At 43.1% G+C, this 23089-nt stretch overlaps 1 protein-coding gene and 1 long non-coding RNA gene across 3 annotated transcripts; both read right to left on the bottom strand.

The window, feature by feature from the left end:
* Window positions 1-543: 543 nt before the first annotated feature.
* On the bottom strand, window positions 544-12728 carry PLIN2 (perilipin 2). 2 transcript variants are annotated; one of them, XM_052777265.1, is made up of 8 exons: window positions 12615-12728; window positions 12338-12533; window positions 11593-11675; window positions 10764-11049; window positions 10256-10440; window positions 9361-9495; window positions 8364-8654; window positions 544-1869 (listed from the first exon to the last, which is right to left on the bottom strand). In XM_052777265.1, the coding sequence occupies exons 1-8, from the start codon at window positions 12642-12644 to the stop codon at window positions 1735-1737; spliced, it is 1341 nt and encodes a 446-aa protein (XP_052633225.1). In that variant the 5' UTR covers window positions 12645-12728; the 3' UTR covers window positions 544-1734. The 2 variants fall into 2 exon arrangements, with proteins under 2 accessions (XP_052633225.1, XP_052633226.1); XM_052777266.1 differs by lacking the exon at window positions 544-1869 and having other exon boundaries at window positions 7291-8654.
* A 3288-nt stretch (window positions 12729-16016) lies between these two features.
* On the bottom strand, window positions 16017-18759 carry LOC128137130 (uncharacterized). Its single transcript, XR_008233564.1, has 3 exons — window positions 18471-18759; window positions 17691-17764; window positions 16017-17509 (listed from the first exon to the last, which is right to left on the bottom strand). It is a non-coding gene; the product is annotated as an uncharacterized LOC128137130 (long non-coding RNA).
* Between the last annotated feature and the right edge of the window lie 4330 nt (window positions 18760-23089).

The raw sequence follows: 23089 nt of genomic DNA, 5'->3' as shown, positions 1-23089 counted from the left end.
GGCCGCCCCACGGCCGCCACGCCGCCGCCGCCCTGCCCGGCCCGCCAAAAGAACGAGCCCGCCCACACCAGCCCCTCACACCGCGAGATCTCCCGCCCGCCCCCTCGGGCCAGTCAACGGAGGCGCGCAAGGCGAGCCGGGGCTTGGCGCCAGCGGGGCGCGCTGCCTCCCGGGAGGCGTAGTCCGAGGAGGCCTGGCGCCTGCGCGCCGCGGGGGCCGCCGAGCGGGAGGGCCGCCCGCCGCTTGGGTGCAGGCCGCGGGGTGGCGGCGGCTGGCACCTCGCTGCCGCTGCCGCTGCCGCCGCCGCCACGCCGAGGGGCCCAAGAGGCCGAGCGGCAGCGGCGGGACAGGCCCTGCCCGGCGCTCGACACCCCGCCCCGAGGCGGCCCGGAGCAGCGTGAGGTGATGGTAGAGGGCATCGCGCTTTGGGCAGCGCTTGGGGCAGGCGACCTCCAGGGGGCCCTTGCAGTGCAGCTAGCTTCCTTGGTAATCGGATTACAAAATTGAACACGAAAACCCAGTAAAACTCGCACGGCAGCAGGCTGAGAGGTTCAGACTTTTATTCCAAGGCATTTCAGTGACTAGACTTCAAGGTTTTCACAACAACCGAGTGTGACGTGACGAGAGAGCAGGGGGGCCCACCTCGCAGCTGTCCCCGCTGCCGAGTGATGTTTCCGCGGCTGGACAGAAGTAGCACCGGGCAACAGCTCCAGACTTGTGCGGTCACCCCGACGACACCGAGGCGATCTCTGCGGGAGGAATTCCGTCTGACCCTCGGCCAGAAATGCTACACGCCTGCCTCCAGTCCCGTTCCCACTCACCCCTGCACCTACAGAAGCCGCTGTCTGCAAGCAAATGCGGGTTCGGCATGCCTTAGCAAATACTTGATTGAGGTTTAAACACAGAAAGATCATCGCTGTCACCGGAAGCATCCCTACCTTCAATTCCCTTTCTTTTTTTTTCCGCAATTTTCTTTTGTCCCACGTCAGTTTGTGTCTCTTTGCCATCTGTTTTTCCTTACTTTTTACACCCTCTTCCCCTTTCTTTTTTTAACTGTCATCCATATTCCTGGAAAACTCCTTTTTAAGCATTTATTCTCTTCTATTCTCAGGCCTCACAACTGATAGCATCAGGATGGCCGAAATTTTTGCACGCTGAAGGCATGTAGAGAGAAAGAGTGTCTCTCTGTGCATAAAGCACTCCTGCCAAAGGGAAGCTTTAAGCTTCAAAGCTCTGTAGGTACAGAGCCTAACAAAAAGAACCTGAGAGAGTCTGAGACAAAGTCTCTTACCCCTTCCAGCAGCAAAGACGTAGATGCAGAAGTGCTTTCCCTGTGGACTGAAGGGGGAAATTTTGTGGGCAAATCCTCATCAACTCCTTATGTTGGCAGCCCTTTATGCAAAGCACTGGAGTGTTCTCATGGCTGCTGCCAGCAGGAGAACGAATAATTAACAAAGATTAGAGCAGTTGGATACCCTGGTTAGGCTATACCTGGCTTGTAGAACGGGAGCTTGACACCCATGCTAATGAATCAAGGTAGCATGCATTCCTTAGGTAGAAAAAAAACCCCAAACAACAAAACCAGAATTTTGATGCAGCTAAGTGAAAGAATAGTGATTAAAAAAAAATATCCCCAAAATCCCTAAACTAGGCAGGTTCATCTTCAAAAAGGAGAAATCTAAGTTAGACATGGCAAAAGTACACTGTATCAAAAAGACATTTTTACGCTTCTCTTCATTCAGCTCTTTGCCCCGTAGTATAAGGGCCATTTGTGCGTGAAAAGTCTTGTTGGTCATCTTCATCCAAATCCAAAATGTCTGGGATATCATCTGACTCTGAAGACAGGTCTGTAATAGTGAAATCTGGAACCTGCATAGGAATGAAATTTCAATCAATTTAAAAGTAAAACTAAATAAATTTGTGCAGTACTCCTCACTGAAGTCAGGAGACAAAGATGCTCAGCATCTCTAGAAATCAGACCCAAAATACTGAATACAGAGTGAAATATGCTCAGTCACATATGAAACACAGCATTAAGACAGACCAAATACTATGCAAGATGTAGATCAGTTGCTTGGGAGACAGGATTTTATAGTAGAGATAGAACAGAGCTGAAGTTACTGGAGTGTATTTAGTGAAACTGGTGAGTGGAAAATTAAGAAAGGAAGTTTTTAAACTTACTTTGCCTTTCTTCTTTCCTTGGGAGCAATGGGCTATATACAAAGGAACCTGCCCTGAGGAGCTTGGTATGGATTGCTCTGTACTGCTCTGTCTGCCTACCACATCAAACCTTTCCTGAGAAAACAAATATCTGGAATTTGGCCTCTGTTTTAGCTGCATGTATAATATTCTGTACTGTTAGGCAGCGCCGAGACATTAGTGGATACATGGACGTTACTTCTAAAAATGTTGGCTAAGACACTTAGGAGCTTAAGTCCCAACCCTTAAGTCCCCTTAGTAGGACTTAGATTACTTAGGCACATCTGAAAAATGGCATACACTTGAGCAATTTACTCATAACCAGAAGTTTTTTGCCCCAAGTGAAAATTACTTATATCTATAGTTTGACTCATGGTTAGCTTAAATGTTGGTGATGTGACATACTTGGAGCCAGGCACAGTACCAGTACATAACGCTGGCTGCATGCTGACAGGACTTTGGTTCTGCACATACAAAGAAGCAGCAACTTGAAGACACTTCTAGGAATTTGTGTCACTTAAGCTCAGTGCTCACTGGAGAAGCAGTTTTAATCCATTCCTAACTGCAAAACACTTTGCTTATTACTTACTTTTATGAAAGATAGTATGCAAGACAAATCTATGCTTTGCCTGCTATGAAGACATGTCAGAAGAACAGAGAACACATCAAAGGATAAAGGGATTCCTGTTTCAGCTACTGGGTTGTAGACAGCACTGAAGCACTGAACATGAATCACTCAGTTCCTTAGACAGTAGGTAGTCATAGGGCACCAGGAACTTAGAAATATTAATTAAAATATTAATTAAAACTGAGCTTCAGAAGAATTTAAGCAGCATGTCACCTATCAGGCACTAGTGTGAATACAATGAAATGCGTGGACCACTTTTGAGAAGCTAAGCTTGATCAACATGAGATCAGTAATCTTTGTCTCCTAAAAAAATCAAAAGGCACTAGGAATGGGCGAAACACATCTTTCTACCAGCAACAGCTATCTTGCATCTTTCTGCTTATGGCAGTTTACCTAAAAATTTGATTACCACACTTAGAAAAATCAACAAGTTTTCCCATTATCAGCACATGACCCTGTATTTCATACTGCAGTACAAATGGGGATGTCTTAACAAGACTAAGGCCAAGTAGTCCATATGCAAATTCATTTAAAAATGTGCTCAAACAGATGGTTTAAACAAGTTGTTTTATTCTGTTTTTACACTGAGCAGGACACTTGCCCATGTTCAGTAACCGTGTCTGACCAGTGATAATTTTCACTATATCCTAGGTTTAAGACACTTTCATTACTTATATCCATGTTGTTCTTACCAACAACAGGATAATCACTTTAAGTTTGTGGTTTCTTCATCTCCCTCATGCACACATTATAAGCAGCTGACTCCTTTAATGTACTAGTAAGATGTTCATAGCCATGAAAGAATTTCAAATTCGAGCATATCTGTCAGCATCAAACAGGGTTGATGTCAATATGATTTATCTCAGTTTTGAACATGCTAAATTTTATTAGAACAGCATATTCTGACATCTGCACCAGTCTTACTAAAACAATGCAAACCCCTTGGTGTTATGGGCTTACTTAGGTAAAGGACCTTCACTTCCATATCACTTTTCACAGTTGATAGGAAGTTGAAACAAAGCAGCAAGTCCATTCTTGCAACAAAGAATGAGGCCAGATAGGACTCTTCTTCATGCTGTTTCTCTGCAAGATGCAATTAGATCATTTATACAAAATACTGCAAAACTTGCAGAATCCTTGCATGGAATAGTGCAAGACATACTTCAGTGTTTTGCTGTCTTCATATACAATATACAGGGTCATATACATATACAAATGTTAATGTCAATACTAGCTTGACTTTAAATTTATCCATTTTTTTCTTGCTTCATGTATTTTCAGAACTGAGCCACTAGCAATTTGAGAAATCGTTATTTTGTGCACTTTCAGAACAAGTACTTATTTTTAGTCATTGACTGTATTATCCAAAAGAAATAAAATTTCCATCTTAATATGGAAAGAAATACATTTGACAAAACACTGTGCACAATACCTCTAGCAAGCTGTTGCATGTAAGACTTTCTGATCATGCAAATGACCAACAGATCATGCTTAAAAAATGTTAGATTCCATTTTCTCTTTTTAATTAGATGGCTTGGGTAAGTTTTTGGGTGGGTTTTGGTTGTTTGTTTTGGGTTTTTTTAATAAAGATAATTAATCAGTTGTTTGCAAATCTTTTCACCTATTTTACTAGCTATATAGTATTACTGGTAAGTTGCAGTTTGGAAAAAGATTATTGCAAAAAAGTCAATCTCAAGGAATGGGAGAGATTCCAAAAGCTTTCCACCTTTCTTTCATTTGAGGCAAACTAGCTATATCCCTGCAACTCCAGTCCTTATACAAAGCTTGTAATTTGGATTTGACCAATGTCTATGCCACTATATGTTTGTGAAACTTTTGTACCACGTGGAACTATTTACAAATGCTTATATTTAAAACTTCTGTAGCAAAGGATTATCAGCAATGATAGAATAATAGTTCTCTGTTAAATGAGCCTGGAAAGGGAAATTTCAACCAGCATGAATGATTTTTGAGTGATGTCTTAAAGAGAAATAGTAATTTTCTGAATTTTAAATAGAACCTAAATAACCTTACCAGTGATAATTACATTAGTATTCTAAGCTTTACCATCCCAATTTTTGTATGACTAGCAGCCTTTGACACTTTGTTCCATTTCATCTACTTTATCTGCGTTGCTGCAAATAGGATCAACTATTGCCTATAATTTTCAACATACCTGGTCTTACCTTTTTTAAAATGTTCCAGAGAGACTTCACAGCTTTCTAGCCCAAGCTACATCCTCAAAAGTGTTTTTGGACTAAGAACAACCAAGTTTCTGTGCAGTATAGCTGAGCTGTTTGTTACAGGCAATTATAGAGAAACAGGTAAGATAGCAGGAAAAATTTATGAGCAGGCTCTGCTCTGTTCATATCTTAGGTTTTCCTCCTATTTGAGAGTTTTTAGCAGTTATTAGCATGCCCTTCAGCTTCAGTCCACTGTGCCAAAAAAACCCAATGATGGCTTTGGAAGGTGTCCACATCATTCTTGCCTCCAGCGGGCATTTTAATAGTCACTCTAACTGTGCTAGAGAAAAATACAAAGTTTTGTCTGTAGACCTGTAATTAAAATAGAGTCTAGGGATATGCTGTACTAAATTACCAGCCAGAAGATACCCATGCAAGCTACAGTTGCAATTCAGTTTAAACATTGAGTTTATAACAAACCAGGAACATACCGATTCGCTCTTATTCAGCCCTCTTTTCCTCCAAGGGAGGGTTCCTAATTCTATTGGGGGGGGGGGGGTGTAGAAACTTACACACTTTCAGGGAGGGGGCAGGATCCAAAGAAATGACGACACACCACAATAGCTTGATACAGGAACCCACATACAGCATTTTGGTACAACAGGCTATTAGCCCAACCATTAGGTAAGCATTTAACCAGATATTCCTCTGTCTGCAGCCACCAGTTGTAGGTCAGCTGTCAGAAGTCAAAGTAACTTTTACACAGAAGTCACCCAATAGTCCATGGTGAGAGAGAAATGATTTGAAGGTCTATGCTGATAACATTTTTCCTTGCTTTCTACTTCATCTGCTTGCTGACATTTAGTAAAGCTATCTAAGAGAGTACAAAACAGTAGTGCAGCTTAAGGAAGAAGAGAGATGTATTCTCTTGCATTAATACTAAATGGTGCTGTTTATTTCTCAGTCCTCAAAAGACAATGGACAGTTTGAGTATCTTATTTAATTGATCACCTCAGAATGAAGGCCCACAGCCTTCAGATCTTAAAATACATAAGAATGGGAGTTCCCTTCTTTCAACTGCCAGCTGCTCCCAGAGCCAATTAGTCCCACTCTGTTCCTGAGCACCTCTACAACAGTGGATGCACTCTACAACTTTGATTACAAATGGAAATAAAAAAGGATATTCTCTGGCTAGACTCATTCAATACTTAAAGTAAACAGAATTAATTGCTGAAAGAATTCCAGAAGTCTTAACTTAGGTCCAAGCTGGAAAGGAGTATCTCACCATCTCATGTTAATTTCGTGTTAAACAGCCCCCTTACAAAAAGCACGTATGTAAAGCTGGAAGTTACAGAATCTTTCTCTGTAATCCTCATTACAATTGTGTTTAATATTGTGCTTAAAACAGTCTTCCTAACACTTCTAGACCAACCCTGACTTAACAGCTAAGCAAGCCCCATCACGTTAGAAGGATAGATTACATGTAATTTGCTTTCATGCCCACATTGTACCAAGTGGAGGTAGTGTTCCATGTAGCAACACGTCACTAGGTGACAAGCTTCCTCTGAACTCTATTTTTGCTTCACGCTGTTTGGTGACCTCTTTGAAAATGATGGCCAGCATTGCTACACTAAATGATTGCAACTCAAATACGCAAAGGGTATGCATTAACAACACAGACACAACTTACCTGGACAGCCTTAAACCAAGAAAGCTTATTTCTTAGTGACTGCAATTCTCTTCCAGGGGAGGGGTTCACAAGATTTATTGAGGAACAATTCCACCCAAGTAGCTGAGTGTTAATGTACATTAGTCACTCAAGTTCAAAAGAAGGTAAATAAACAGGTTTAAAACTGGTGTTTGCAGCTGAGGAGCACATACTGTTTATAGGGAGCCAGCAGCCAAAGCAGGTAGCCAGCAGTCTCATGCACAGAACACCTACTGCAAAGGCAGGACAGGATTTTTTTTGTCCATATCCTTCTCTTCTCAATATTAGAACATCCATCAAGTCACAGCTTAGGTCATCATTTAAGGTAGGCAACAGCAAGCACCAAAAAAGCAGCAATAAAGCTAAGACTGAATGGAAGGATGCACAGGAACCCAAAGGGAGGAAGGAAATGCTGCAGCCATACCTTACCTATCTATACATACACACAAATACATTATCAATGCGGTCTACTTCATTTGCATTTTAAGCTTGCTTTCTGCTGGACCCAGTTTGAAGGAGTCACAGAACAGCAAGTTACATTTATTTTAAACAGCACTGAAATGGAGACAGGCTTTGGCTACTGAAGCATTTATTACTAACATACAAAATGAATTACAAAAAGATGGCTACAGAAAAAACACCACCACACACAACAGCAGGCACCTGGGTACAAACAGCATGAATCTTGTATTTATACTGCATATTAAAAACATGTATTGATAATGATTTGGTCAGTCACTGGAACAGGCTCTCCAGGGAAGTGGTCACAGCCCCAAGCCTGTCAGAGTTCAAGGAGCATCCGGACGATGCTCTTAGTCATATGGTTTAGTTTTAGGTAGTCCTGCAAGGAGCAGGGAGTTGGACTCGATGATCCTTATGGGTCCCTTCCAACTTGAGACATTCTGTGATTCTCCGGTCAGCTTACTATGCTATACAATAGTAAAGTTTATATAGTTAACACTGTCACAGCATTTAAGTAACTCCAGCTGACTTGTTCAGAAACCCCACTTTCAGCTTCGGAATTCTGCACTTGCAGAACTTTTGTCATGAATTGTGTAGCAGTAGAATTTGAGAGTCAGATCCATAATAATCAAACACGTGATTTGCACCAAACAAGGAATTTACCATACTTAGCTAGACTGCAGAGCTTTTAAAGGCATTTCATAGTAGGTAAGGCTTTTATGTCATTCTGGTACAGATTAAGCAACAAATCAGATGCTTTTAGCTATGGTAGTTTTCATTTAGACTAATGGTATTAATACCATTAATAAGCATGGTGAGGTTTCTTAACTTGACAGACAAATAAGGCATCTTGACCACAGTAAGCTGCCAATATTTAGGCACTCAAGACAGTCTGAGTTTTTAGAGTGCCTTAACTACACAGGACAATATAGCCCATGTGTAAGCATGTCCTTTCTCTGTATCATTCCCCTACTCATATGTTTATGGATTTTTCTCCAAGGCTGTTTTGACAGTTACACTTGGTAAGGCCACTTGTTTGGTCAGTCAGCAGAGTACATGCATGCTATGCAGTTTATTCAATAGTGTGTTCAGGCTGTTTGTCTTTCTGGCTGGAATTTTTCTCCCCTTCACCTTTGCTCTCAGCATGCTGAATGCCAGGCAGTTGTGGGTAAAAGGGACCTACCAGCCAGTTGAGCGGCGTGTTGTTAACAAGATAATCCATCACATCATCCAGAGACTCCTTCATTTTCTTCAGCTGCCCTTTGCTAGTGGTAAGAAAGCTGTCTGATAATTCTTGGAGGGAGGATGCTGACCAAAAGCTCTGGTAGACATCACCTGCCATTGACCCAACACTGTAAACCTGATCCTGCACATTCTGTGGCAGCCCCTGTAGGCTTGAGACCAGTGTGAGGCAGGTGGTCTGAAGCTGCTGAGTGAGGCTCCGTGCAATAGCTAGAGTTCTTGACTCAATAAGCTGGAAACAAAAAGCATAACAGCACATTAGTATCTCTTTATGACTGTAGCAGCTTTATGTTGCTTAAGATACATAAAGCAGCAAAGTACAGAGGGTGTAAGCAAAATAAAGCTATAGCAGATAGTAAAACAGGTCTTAAGTCTGAAGAGTCAGAGACTTGAAAGTACTCGCTATTTCTTCAATGCTCAAGTACTTTGTGGAATAGAAACATTGGTAGCTTCTACCCAGCGACAGATAAACAAGCTCTTGTTTCAACTCTGGATAACAAATCACAGCAGGTAAGTATATTCTAATCAATGAATCACTGTTTAAAGCTACATGTAAGACTCAGTGAGTCTGTGTCTAAGACTGCTTTATGCTGACAAACTGTTATTTCTGGTCTGGCCACATAAGGTAAGCGAGTCCTAGCTGATCCAGATATGGATATCCCAACACAGGTTCACATGCTAAACAGGATAAGCACTCTCTTGAAGGGAGAACAAACCCCAGAGCGTTTGCAGGAAGTAGCCTCTTTTAAGAGTTTGGGTGTCCCCTACTTTTCATAGCAGTCACTAGTCAGCTGCCCTGAGCTTTAGCATTCAGATTTCACATTTGCACATAAGCTTCTGTGCCGTTAGGATGCTGCACGCTTTGGGGACTGTTAGCTTGCCATTACCTTGGCAGTATACAATCCATTTATTTCTGGTTTACATTTACATCTACTTACCTCAGCGCTATGCAGTTCATCACCATCATTTTGGCCTGTATTTTTCTTCCATTCTACCCACGATTGATAAAGCTTTTCCTGAGCATCAAGAAGTTTCTGATTGGCACTATTCATGTTCTTTCTGGCATACTCGATCTGAAATAACAGCCAAATAAGGAAGTAAAGCAAAGAGTCCAAACAGTTCCATTAGAGCTACACTACCTTACCTGCTCTGTAATCTCCTTTTTAAATACTTTTAAAGTTCAGTATAAAAGACTTTCGGGAATATAAGAGTGTGTTCCTCCTCCTCAAAGAGGAGAAAACTGGAAGCAGTTTTGAGATGTTGTGTAGTGTATCCCCCTGCCTCAGCTTTTTCCCCCCTCGCCCACTAGCATCCTACACAAGGATTTGAAAGTGTATAGAAGACTGTGACTCTTTATGCACAGTTTGTCCTGTACATAGACATACATTGTTAGGATAAGACTACTGAAGTACCCAGGAACACTCAGAGATACCCACAGCAAGAAAAGCAAGCCCATAAAGAATCTGACATTTTATTAACAAAAAGGACTTAAAGGACTGAAGTGTTTCTACATTGCAAGACACTTTCTTCACTGAATGAAGTCTGTATCAAACCCAGCACTCTAAAACAGCAATAGCATTTTAAACATGTCACTTCTGTTTCTGCAGTGCTTAAAATTACAAGCAATTGCTGGTTAGTTTAGAACTCAGCCTGATTTAGGACCTCTCCTGAATGGTGGTGAAAAGCTCTGAATGGGAAGTGCTTTATATCTAGAAAATGCATTTAGTCCAAGAGCACAATTCCAGTTTTCCTATTCCTCTTTTGGCTGTTGTCTACACTCTAAAACTATGCCAGTATTTGCTTTTTGTACCTCAAGTGAAAGCTTAAACTTACCAGACTAACAGTGTGGTGGAGCTGCAAGATTGTCTCCTGGCTTTTCTGTTTAGCATCTCTAACTTTGTTTAAGGCTTGTTGGTAGGCACGTGTGCGGACCTTTGAAGACAGGGATCCTAGTCTAACGTAGTAGCTTGGCTTCTGAACTCCAACTTCAAAACCTTCAACTTTTGCAGCTTCTTTCTCTAGATATGTAGAAAGGAAGCAAATTGACCACTGGAAGAAAACTTAAGAGGTCTGAGGCAGTTTTATTTGCTTTGTAACTGCTGAATACTAGACATGTTTAGTAGTCCTTTAGCACCAGGGTAGGCTGATAGACCACCATTCTTGGAAACCCTTACTTGCACTCTGCTTCCCTGCAAAGAAGATGCTATTACAACCAGCAAGGCAAAAGGCAGTTTGGGAAGCATGTGCTCCCTCCCCACTATGAGTAAGTAATAAATGGATGATTGCTTGTTTCTCTCCAATACGAGCATTCCAACAAAATCAAACCTTGAATTGGTCTTACCTAGTTCTGCTTCTGTAAGTGGGAGATACTGGTCTACAAGGGTCTCCGATTTAGTGAGAGCACTGTCCACTCCACTGCTCACCATTTGCACCACACGACTTCCCAGGACAGTGTTAATGCTGCCATTGACAACTGACTTGGTCATTTCTACACTGTCTTGCATGGCTTCTTTAGTCCTGCCCACAACGCCAGTGATCGTGTGAGCAACAGTTTCCTTGGCACCAGTCACAGTGGTTGTTACAGCTTCTCTGGCTCCAACAACTACATCCTTGGCATTGGCGACAACCTGCCATAGGAAACATGTTGATTCGCTAAATATTTTCTAGTGAGAGCTGCATAATCCAGGAAATATAAATATATGCTAAAGATTGTACAACTATCAGTTACCTAGGAGAAATTCTGCCCTGAAAACATATGTGCAAGACAAAACATAATATGACTGCCATGCAGCCTTCAGCTCAAAACACTTCAGTGAATGTAATCCAGGCACTATTTGCTTCACACTGAGCAGGAAAGAGACAAGAACTCAAATTTTAAAAAGAAAAAAAAAAGAAAATAAAAAAATGCCACCAGTGAACAGCAGCTATAGATAGATGTATCAAATGGCAGGCAAATTAAAAAAAAAACCTAACAAAAAAAAAAAGAGGCTTAATGGCCTCCCAAAGGCAACAAACAATTCTACAGAAACACCTTTCATTTCCTTATTGCTCCTGAGCTGTGCTTTAGACATGGCTTATTGAAATCTGTCTCCCTGTATTTTTAGTGGTAATAGAGAAGAGGAAGGGTGTATAGTTCTTCTGCTTAGTCTATGTACATGGAAGGAACTTACCTTGTCAGTGGGTTGATTCAGTATAGGCAGTCTCTCTTCAATTTTGTCTAGACCTATACACGCATAGCTGTTGGCAACTACAACTATAAAAGAAATTACAATAGTTGATTTTAATTTGTTTTTTTTTTTTTCCTTAGTATAACTCCTGTTGAGAATTTCTCTTGTAACAGAGCTCATGCAACAACGCTCTTGAAGTAGTTTCCTCCACTTTTCAGGGAGATTTGAGGCAGCAAAGCCTAAGAACAAGGCAGGTTTACAGTGCCAGAAAAAAAAGCTCACTTGCAGGCAGAGAAAATCCATTCGATACTTTACAAGTAACTGTTAGAACAAGCTGAAGCACCTGGCCTTCTGCCACTTCATGAAACCAGGCTTCTGGTTACAACAGCCTTGTGACACTGCTGCCAAATTTAACTGCAAGTTGTTCTCAGCAAGAGAAAGTAAAAAAGTAGCATTTTAAACCAGGTGAAAGGTGAGGAAGGTGTTGAGCAAGAGACTACGCAACCACCTCGCATATCAAGAGGAGTCAGTTTAGTATTATGAAAGCTGGAAACTACTTTGGCTCTGGATTTTTCTTGTTGTTAAATCATACCTATCTGTAATCAGTTACTCAACAAGCCAGGCAACAGGTTCAGTCAGCTACCTGAAACAGCACTCCAGTTCAGCACGACCATGCTAAACTGTAAGCGCATCTGGATATACAAAGCAATCGGTTGAATTAAAGTTAACAACTCCATCTTTGCCTTACTTTGTGGTTCCAGTTTCTGGATGATAGGCATAGCGCTTGTCATGGCTACTGAAGTAATCGTCTTCACTCCTTTCTCTGCTATCTCACATACTGACTTCAGATAAGGATGGTTATCCTTTGTGGTAATGTAAGCTGTGGACACCATATCATAGGTGGAGCTCACCAAGGGAAGGTTGACAACCCTTGATACAATGTTCTGTTTAAAAGAGAAACAGGTTAGTTGACTCCTATTTTTCTGAAGTAGACATAAAAAACTCTGGGGCTAACTCAGATGTACCTGCTGCGGATCAATTGCTGCCAATGCCATTTTTCAGGTCTTGAATCTTAGCCTGTGAAAGAAACATATCTGAGTTACGGCATCCTCATATCCACTCCACCTAATCACCAGACTTTGAAACCAACAACCCTTTTGTAATCAACCCCATTGAACAAGGGGATTAGGATGTTCATTCTTGCATACAGGAATTACATTTTATTGTAACAATTTATAAATGCAAAACTTTGTTTCCCAATTACTTTGTTTGGTTTAGGCAACACAAGTAGGGCACATGCAAGAAACAGGCTGTGAGGTACAGCAGTTCATTGCGGAATTACCAAACAGTTACCAACTGATGGATTAATTTGTTTTTCTAGAGGAAAGAGACACACTTGGGCTTATCTGTTGAGCCAGGACAAAAAAACACTAGCCAACAAGTCACTAAAATTCTAGTTTAGGATGTCTAAGTCAGATGAAGAATCCACCACCAATATCTTTAGTCAGATTAGATCTTCTGTTAGCATAAGGGAGTCAGGTTTGAAATTTGAGTCATCACTGCTGTCCAAATCTCGAAAACACATGGCAGACTGAAGTACTCACTTCAGTGACCTCAGCTTAATTCTCAAAAGTCATTCCATTAAACTCACAGAGTTTATTATCTCTAATGCCATGCCTGATACCCATGTAAGGCATTTAGCATTCCTCTAACACAGAGCACAGGACTTTTCCACTGCAGAAAGTAACTCTCCTTTAAGCTAATTTAGACTTACTTATTACCCATCCCATGCTGAAACAGGCTGCAGACACCAGTCATTCAACAAGCCTATGCTACGCAATTATTTTCCAACATGTATTCCCATGGAGAAAAAGCTAGCAGCTCTCCCCATATGAACCCTGTAAAAGGAGAGGGGCATTTCAGTACCACATAAGGAGAACACACAGAAGTGCACTGTCATCCTATGCATGCATGCAGGCGGAACTAGATCTGCAAGAAGCACTTTTTGCATTGATGGTTTCATGTGACCCTTAAGTTCCAGAAAAACGTGCATAAATGAAGGCACAGAAAGGCAAGCCAGAAGTCAGCCCTCAAAAGGACTGTGGTTTTCAAGGCTTTCTGCTATGTTTCTTAAAAAGCCAACAGCTGCTTTCTTTCTCATACGTATGACAGTATCAGGAGCGTGTTAATATTCTGCCTGGGGTCAAGTAAAACCTTTCCCCATTACATAACAGGGAACAAGGACAAAGGCATGCTGTTAACATTTTACAGGCATATTTGCATATATTAACACACACATGCCATAAGGTAATGCCTGTAATGAGATTAACCACTGTACATGGAACATACAAGCAGGTAATAGACAAGGGTTACAACAGTAACAGAGAAGTTTTCCTTCCACCTATCAAGTATTGAAATACCCCCAGAAACATGTTATGTTTCTCACATAGCATTACAAGTCAGATTACTTAAGAGTACAACTTAATTTCACTTTGAACCTCAAAGCATACTGTAGAACAGGAGGAGAGGCTAACCCTGCAGAATCTGGCCTCTGAAGGAAGAAGGGCCCTTTATAAGGATTATTCAGTATTTGCAATGTGTCCCAAAAGATCCAGCCACACATTGCATGGATTTGAATTTTAGTCACTAAAATGAGAGAGTTAAGTCTGTGAAGTTATTCCTGCTTGTCAAGACAGGGAAGATCGCTAGGATCCTGTGGAGTTTCAGAGATCCCTTGAATAGTTTCAGCTCTGGCGAAAGCGAGATCCACTTCACTGGAGCAAGTAAGCGAGATGCCCGAATCAAAGCCCACGGTAAAAAAACGTTTTGGAGACAGCAAAAGCTCCTCAAGAGGAAAGTGAATAAACTAAGCCACGAATTTCTCGCTAGGGAAAGAAGTTAAAGACCAGAAAGCAGCACCAAGAGCGACGCAGAGGAGTCAAGGAGCTTGCCCCGGCTAACCGCGGTGCCCAAGGGAGGAAGCCGCCCCAGTTTTCAGGTGCCACCACGGACCTCGTCAGGGATGGCGCAAGTCATCTTGCCTCTCCCGGGGCCGGACAAGCATCTCGCGAGTCTCTGTTCCCGGGAGTGCCCCGACCGGCCTACCGAAATACACCGGGATTTGGGCCGCGGGGACCGCAGGGGCGATGACGGAGGCAGCGGGGGCGGCGCCGCGGCGAGCCGCAGACGGAGCCGGAGCCTCCGCCCGCTCCGCCGGCAGGCTCCACCATATTGCGGAGTCAGCCCCGCGGAGCGAGCGCTCCCGCCGCCGCCGCCCACCTCGGCCGACGAGAGCCGGCCCGGAGCGCCGCGGAGCGGCCGTACTCACCCGGGGAGGAAAGAAGGAAGGGAGGGGGGGAGAGAGAGAGAGAGAGGGAAGGAATCCGAACCGGAACCGCCGCCGCCGACTGGCGAGGCCCGGCCTCGCCCCGCTATTTATAAGGAGCTCCCGCCGCCGGCCGCCCGCCGCCCGCTCTCTCGCGAGAGGAGGGAGCGTCACCGCCGCTGCACGTCACCGCCGGGCGCGGGCGGGGCGGGGCGGGGCGGGGCGGGGCGGGGCGGGGCGGAGCGGAGCGTGACTGGGCCGGGGACGAGGAAGGTAGTGTCTGCCATTCCCGTCCGGCAGCTGAGCAGGCGGGGAGAGCGTCATCCAAGAAGAGAAATCTTAGTAAAGGAAACTCTTGTTCCACTGATCCTTCAGGAGACCAGTTCTAAGTACTTTAATGCAAACACAAGGGCCAGAAAGAGTGGTTGATGCAGGCTTTCAGATGAGGCATGTAGGCCTCCTGCCTGTGGCCTAGCCAGGAACAGACAGGTTACAAACAAAATGCTGGCTCCCTTCTCTCATGAAATTCTTTCAGCTCATCTAGTTGGGAAGAAAACGAGGCAAGAGATTTGGCTGTGTTGGTCTTAAATTAATCACCTCTCTTCCTTCGCCCAGCACCTCCTAACCAGGACTTGTCCCACGTGGGGCTGGAACACGGGGTGAACTGAAACCGGGGCCAGCCAACTCTGAGACCGCCACGCAGCTGCCCGTCCCAAAGTGAGCTTCCTGCTTGGAAAGGCAGACGAGCCTCCAGTCTTCTCCATGCTACAGGTTCAGTTCAGCATGCTCCCAGATAATTGTCTCAGCACATTTAAACATGCATTTGGTATGCTGTAACTTTCATAATTCCAAAGGTGCACTTTTAACCTATAAACAAATGAGATGCACATCGCAGTTAAGGATATCAAAATGGCAGAGAAAAATAGTTGTGGACAAAGGTCCTGTCGTGGTTTAACCCTAGCCAGCAACTAAGCACCATGCAGCCGCTCACTCACTCCCCCCCACCCAGTGGGATGGGGGAGAGAATCGGGGGAAAAAAAGTAAAACTTGTGGGTTGAGATAAGAACAGTTTAATAGGACAGAAAGGAAGAAAATAATAATAAAATGACAATAATAAAAGAATTGGAATATACAAAACAAGTGTTGAACAATGCAACTGCTCACCATTCACCGACCAATGCCCAGTTAGTTCCTGAGCAGCAAACCACTCCCAGGCCAGCTCCCCCCAGTTTATAAACTGGACATGACGTCACATTTTATGGACTATCCTTTTGGCCAGTTTGGGTCAGCTGTCCTGGCTGTGTCCCCTCCCAACTTCTTATGCCCCTCCAGCCTTCTTGCTGGCAGGGCATGAGAAGCTGAAAAATCCTTGACTTTACAGTAAACGCTACTTAGCAGCAACTGAAAACATCAGTGTGTTATCAACATTATTCTCACCCTAAATCCAAAACATAACCCTATACCAGCTACTAGAAAGAAAATTAACTCTATGCCAGCTGAAACCAGGACACAACCTACCTATCCTTAACTTAAGAAAAAAAAATTTAAAAGTGTGAAATTATGGATCCTCTTGTGCGTCTCTTTTAAACTCATTATAATATCCTCCATGACAGGGAATAGCTCAGGTTTCAGCCTCACAAGCTTTGTAACGTATCTCTGCCAGAGATAGCAGCAATAGATAGAATTGAGGTCCTCCAGCTTTTCTTACGGCCTCAGTACAGCAAAGAGGAAGAGCTGCGCTCCTCTTGCTACAGTGTCAGGGCCCAGTGTGGGCTGATGGCTTCCTGGCAGCTGGGAGCTATGGGGCCTACCTGTGGGGGCAGCAGGGCTGGGCCGGGGTCCCATCACCCCAGCCAGGAGCAGGGCAGCCGGAATGGGGGGGTGGGCAGCTGGGGGCAGCCCCAGCCCTGGGGATCAGGAACGTGGTGGGGACCAGGATGGGCCGAGGCCAGGCTGGGACATCAGCCTGGAGCCCAGCAGGACTGAAGTGAGCTGGAAACTGGCCCTGCTGCGGCATCGCTGGGGCAGGGGCTGACAGCCCAGGGGGGCTGATGTGGCAGGATGGGGGAGGCCCCGGCGGAGGCTGGGCAGGGCTGGTAAGCCCTGTCAGTGCCATCAGGGCCCTGACAGACAGTTCCAGCTCGTTGCAGGTACTTTCACTTCAGCTGTGAACCTCATGAGACTGGGGTATCAGCTGTTCACTAACAAGGTGACAGAAAGGCCAAAGGGGAGAGCAGTGATAACTTCTGTAAGGACCTGCCTGGGCTGATACTAACTATTCCTTTAGGAACAGGTATAGTCTAATACGCTGAGCCAGAGCCAACTGACAGCTAGAGCACTAGTGTATTGGCAAGATCTCATACAAGGATCTTGAACTGGCCTCACAGCCAGTGGATGGAGGATATCCTGGGAACTCAAAGTGGGGGAGTGAAAGCTATGGAGAACAAATAAAGCTACTTTTATTTAAAAGTAGGCATGCTTCCACATCAAGATGTCTAACCAGAGTCTTTACTTAGTCTTTAGGATGACTGTTCAAAGCAGTGAAATAGTGAGATACTCTTAACCACGTCAGGAGAAACTATCTGTGCTCTTGTCCTGCAAAACAGGGAGCACAAAAGGGTGGCCCTTTGGAGTTGTCAAGAAAGCACATCCAGTCACAGCCTTAGGAAGCTGGCAGGCTTTAAAGGACTGCCTCCAACCACAGTTTGAGGCTGTCTGGAGTGAGCTAGAAGCACAAGAAAACTCGTGACATGCCTTCTGTGCCTCAAGTTCTTACCAGTAGCACCAGCGCTGCAGTAGTTCTCAGCAGTCAGGATTGCCATAGGGACACAAAGAAAAAGGTGATCAGAGCTGTGAAAGATAGATGGTTCAGGGTCCATAACATAAATAATCAAGTCAATTGATTATAACAGCTCCTATGGCCTTAAAGATTTCTAATATTCAAAGCACATTTTTCTTTTCCGTGTTTATAAAAGTTGCTTTTTCATGTGAGATGCAAGTGATTCTTTTGAACTGGGAATCAACGTGCTTGTGTTGGACACGCTGAGACTGTTATCTGTGAAATAACACAACTGTCAAGGCTATCTTCCCTCAGCTCTCTCACTTTACCCCTTTCTTTCCAATCCCACAGCAATCTATTTCTAGGCTTTGTAATCCTGCCTTGCACCGTTCTGTCTTCGGACTTGCAACTAACTCCTTATCCACTTAAGCTGTCTATCTCCCTTGCTCCTTGGTTTGGGAGTTAAGCCTTTTGTATGTTTCCCCTGATCTTGGTTAATCGTGTCAATAGTTTCCCTGCTGTGACTCACTTGGTTTTTCCCTCTCCAGGAGAGGATGTCAGATTTGTGAGGCATGATCCTCCTTTTGTGAGTCCACACTAATTGTCTTCACAAAGAATAGCATTCTTATTCTGCTCTGCCCAAAAGTAAAGCACTTCCACCTTTTGTTTCTGAGCAGCATGATCTGCAGGTTTTCTCTATAACCTGCTCTATTTCCTCTGGAATGTACTTATCTTCTGAAGTATCTTATCTTTTGTTAGCTGTCCAAAGATCATTACCTCTGACCTCTTCAGCTGTAACTGAGTTAATCTGACATCTGATTCAAAAGAGACGAATTGGGTAAAAGGTAGTTCTCCTCTGAACACTTGAAGAAAGGCAAAGACAAGCAAAAGTACTATCAGTTACAGGCAGACAGGTACTATTGCCCATCTAGTGAGTATGAACCACCCCCACAACAGATGTGATGTTTAATTAAGACAGAAGAAGAGGGAAAGGGACTGACTCATGCTGGCTTGAGAGGGACAGGGAGTCAATTACACATATCTACATACTGTACAGGAAATTTTTATTCATTTAGCTGCTGTTGTCTGTAACCATGCCAGATGTCCTCAGAAGGCTAGGCAGCAATGTGTTATGATAACATGCAGCACCTTCAGAAAGATCACAGCAGGCCTTCATGTCTCATGTAACATATTATGTTATTACTCCCACTAGCCCACATATAGACCTGTAGTTTTCAGGCTTTACATAGTCAAACACACTAGATGAGGCCAGGACTGAAGTTATCAATAAGGCAGTCTGTTTTAAAAGACATAATGACATACCAGCAGTGACGGATGCACTCAACCCCTTAACCAAACTAGCAGTAGTTCGGTACAGGCTCCAAAGGAGGTTAAAGGCCTGAGTTGTAGCCGGGCCAAGAACAGCTCTAGAAAATCCACAGAGGAGCAGAGTGACACAGTGAGCATCGATGCATACGAGCTTGGATCACCAATCATGCGATTAACACATGAATAGCGGGGGGGTTTTCCAAGACTTATTTATCAAGGAACAAAGAAAATTGTGGGTACAAGGAGTCTTGTGCATACCACTACCATTGTATGCAATTTGACTATGAGCCAACCTCTTTATTCCACAAATATGACAGCCTAAGTGAGCCTTCTCTGAGGTCTCCCTGCTAGGCAGTGTGGCTGCATGGCTGTGATCTCCCCTTGAGCTGGGACGTCTCTCAAGTTGCTCCTCAATGCTGAGAGACCTTTTACCAACAACGGATTGTTGGATGAGCCTAATTTGAGTTCTCCCTGAATTGCAACTGGACTGCATGCCAGGCAGCTCTCCTCTCAAGCAGGTACACCTCTCAAGGTTTGAGATTCCTTACAAGAGACTAAGAGAACCTTCCTCACCCAGGGCAGAGAGACCCCTTATTCGCAATAGATCCTTGTTAACTGACTGATAGCACGCTGAATTAATACTAATGAAATCCATGTGTCTAATTCCATTAGACACAAACCATTGACCAAGTCTGGGGCTAAGGCTGGATCCAGCTGCACCTAGACTCCTCTCTGAGAAGAACTTTAGAAAGCAAGGGGGTACGTTCTGAACCTCGTGACTCAGCAGGAGGTTTTCCTTACCCTTTGTATTAATACCGTTAGACATAAACCATTGACCAAGTCTGAGACTAAGTTTGGACCTAGCCACACCTAAGCTCCATCAGGGGTTTAAGAAAGCAAGGGTGTCCACTCTGAATCTCGTGACTCAAGAGGAGACCCTTAGCCTTTTGCGTCTCCGGTCTCTGTGTGAGTCATTCTAACTCAATTCTAACTCAATTTTCCTTTGTATGTTTCTTCCAAGCAGTAATTAAGAGTGAACCTTGCCATCGAACTTTGTTAAGTCACACTTTTACAACATCATATTAAAATCACTTTTGCTAATACCTTTGATGGTCATTCTAAATCACTCATCTGCAACACCAGCAGAAAGAAAAATGAATATCCTAGGTTATTTGGCAATTATCTATGTACCATCAGTTAAACAATACAGCAAGTTTTGTATTGATGTTAACATGATCCTGTAATTGTTTAATTGTATTGCATTAACACCCAGGAGATGCACTTATGCGTGAGGATTTTGTTATGGTAGACACAACACAAACATAGGACAAAAATATCCAGGCCTTGTTCTAGAACTAAGGAATAGATCTATTACTGCTAGGGGATAAAGGACAGCAAATTACAAGGATTTAAAATATGGCAATATCATATTCAATGCAACCGAGAGCAGAGACATGTAACCATAAGCCACCAACTGAGGTGTCTGTGGGGACATATCTGAAGTCATAATTTATAGCTGCCTAAAAGCTGCAAGAGAAACCGTTCTGCTAACCAGAGGCCAGAGAATTTTGTTCTTAAGCACTTCTGACAAGGACATGCCTTCTTCACATGCAGCACACGTGCTTAGAAGAGGGCATAGAGCAAGGGAATGAAGGTTAGTACTGCTAAGTCTGTGCTACTGAAAAAATCCCAGCTGTCAGTTTTCGGACTGCTTTGCACTTTTCTTAAGAAATCAGCATTCCAAAAAAGTTTCTGTGTATTTCTATAAAGTTACGGCTTATTCCTGTCCTGGTTTCAGCTGGGACAGAGTTAATTGTCTTCCTAGTAGCTGGTACAGTGCTATGTTTTGAGTTCAGTATGTGAAGAATGTTGATAACACTGATGTTTTCAGTTGTTGCTAAGTAGTGTTTAGACTAAAGTCAAGGATTTTTCAGCTTCTCGTGCCCAGCCAGCGAGAAAGCTGGAGGGGTACAAGAAGTTGGCACAGGACACAGCCAGGGCACCTGACCCAAACTGGCCAACGGAGTATTCCATACCATGTGATGTCACATCTAGTGTATAAACTGGGGGGAGTGGGGGCGGGGGGAATTGCCGCTCAGGGACTAACTAGGTGTCGATCAGCGGGTGGTGAGCAATTGGACTGCGCATCATTTGTACATTCCAATCCTTTTATTATTACTGTTGTCATTTTATTAGCGTTATCATTATCATTATTAGTTTCTTCTTTTCTGTTCTATTAAACCGTTCTTTTCTCAACCCACGAGTTTTACTTCTTTTCCCGATTTTCTTCCCCATCCCACTGGCTGGGGGGGGAGTGAGTGGGCGTCTGCGTGGTGCTTAGTTGCTGGCGGGGTTAAACCACGACAATTCCTCTTCGAGAATATAATGCTGTTCCATCAACATTACTCAGTGTTGTCGCAGTTCATACTTATCATAAGTGATAACAGTGACATTCAAGAATTCTCAACACGATGCATACAGAGTCCCTTGAAGACAGTTCTTTCAGTACTAGCCTGGTGAGTTTCATGCAATTTCATTTTCAAGGAATTTAGTCAGGGTTTTTTTATTTATAACAGTAGACCTGTTGAAAATATTTTGATAAAGAAATTAAAACTAATTATATAAAAGAGTTTGGTTTGATTAAGAAGTAAAAAATTGTGAAGCATAGGTATGGGAGTGTTAAGTTTGAAATGTAGTCATAGGAACTTAGGAACTTTAGAAAATGTACTATGTGTGACTATAAGAATTCAAGTGTTGTGTAAAATCAGTTAACCACAGAAACTTTGACAAAGATTTGTTGGTTTGTAGTGTTTTGTTTTAGGAAACTAGGGAAACCGTTACGGACACCAGTTTGCTGCCTGGAAACCCCTTACCCTTCCCACCTCAATCTAATTATCGAGGATTCCAATCAGTAGAGTTAAGTGAGATTAACCAATGATTGTTTTAACATAAGAATATTAATAAGATGGTGTGACTGAAGGACCAATTATTAGAAAGGTTAAATTTAAGAATAGACATAGTATGCATTTTTATGTAAACTAATATAGATGATGGTGAGAATCGTACTGCGCAGAATCACCTAAGAGAGGTTAAGAAGCGGACAAGTGAGGAAGACTATGGAAGACCACCAGAGGGCTTCCGAAGACCACCAGAGACCTTCACTGCGCTTGCGTAAAGGACATTTACATATGTTAATAGTTTCCCGGAAAACTAATGATTATGTATAACATTTCTCAGAAATCTAGTGAATATGTATAACAGGTGTGCATTTAACCTGCATAGTTAAACCAGACAGATGCACACGATAGGTGGAGTGATCCCCCGTGTGCCCAGTGCTGCAATAAAGGAGTGCCTGCTTCTTAACTTCTCATTGTTGTTAAGGAGTTTTATTCTGGATTTCGGCAACAGACCTAAACCACAGACTCCTTCCTAGACAATAAAATTGTGATATATTTACTAAGCTGCATAGAATAATAGTTACCATTTGCATTTAACTGATGCCATAGGAGCACTGGGTACAACACATTAAATAGATTGTGCTAGGCTTACATTATCAGTATTAAGCTGCTTCAATAACTTCACTCATTTCTACTTCATCACAATGCCTTTGTTATGCCCATGAATACCATCATTGCCTATATGTAAGGTGATCTTCTTAGTAAACTTTGTAACATAACCAGAGAACACTCTATTGGTTGTTTTCAAGGCATTCTAATGCAGACATTATTTTTAAGAGTGCACTGCCATTTCAGTAGACATCTGTGAGTTTGGGAAGGATAAGGGGTTGAAGAATAATATTGGCAATTGCTCTGCTAGAGATGTGTTCTTATATTAAAGATTAGTACATTCTAGACAACAGATAAGAAAAATCTGTTTCAGTGGTGTACTTGTCAACTGTTGGTCTGACAAAATACTGGTATAATAGCAGAACACAAGTAACATTCAAAAACTTTCATATTTGCTCAAGAAGTTGCACAAAACCCCTCATGTTGGTGAAGCCTGTATTATCTAAAAGCAACACTGAGAAATTTTAATAAATCAGAACAATATTTTATTAAGTGTGGTTG

This window comes from Harpia harpyja, chromosome Z (genome assembly GCF_026419915.1).
Source record: "Harpia harpyja isolate bHarHar1 chromosome Z, bHarHar1 primary haplotype, whole genome shotgun sequence".
NCBI lineage: Eukaryota > Metazoa > Chordata > Aves > Accipitriformes > Accipitridae > Harpia > Harpia harpyja.
This window is presented reverse-complemented; position numbering and strand designations above follow the sequence as displayed.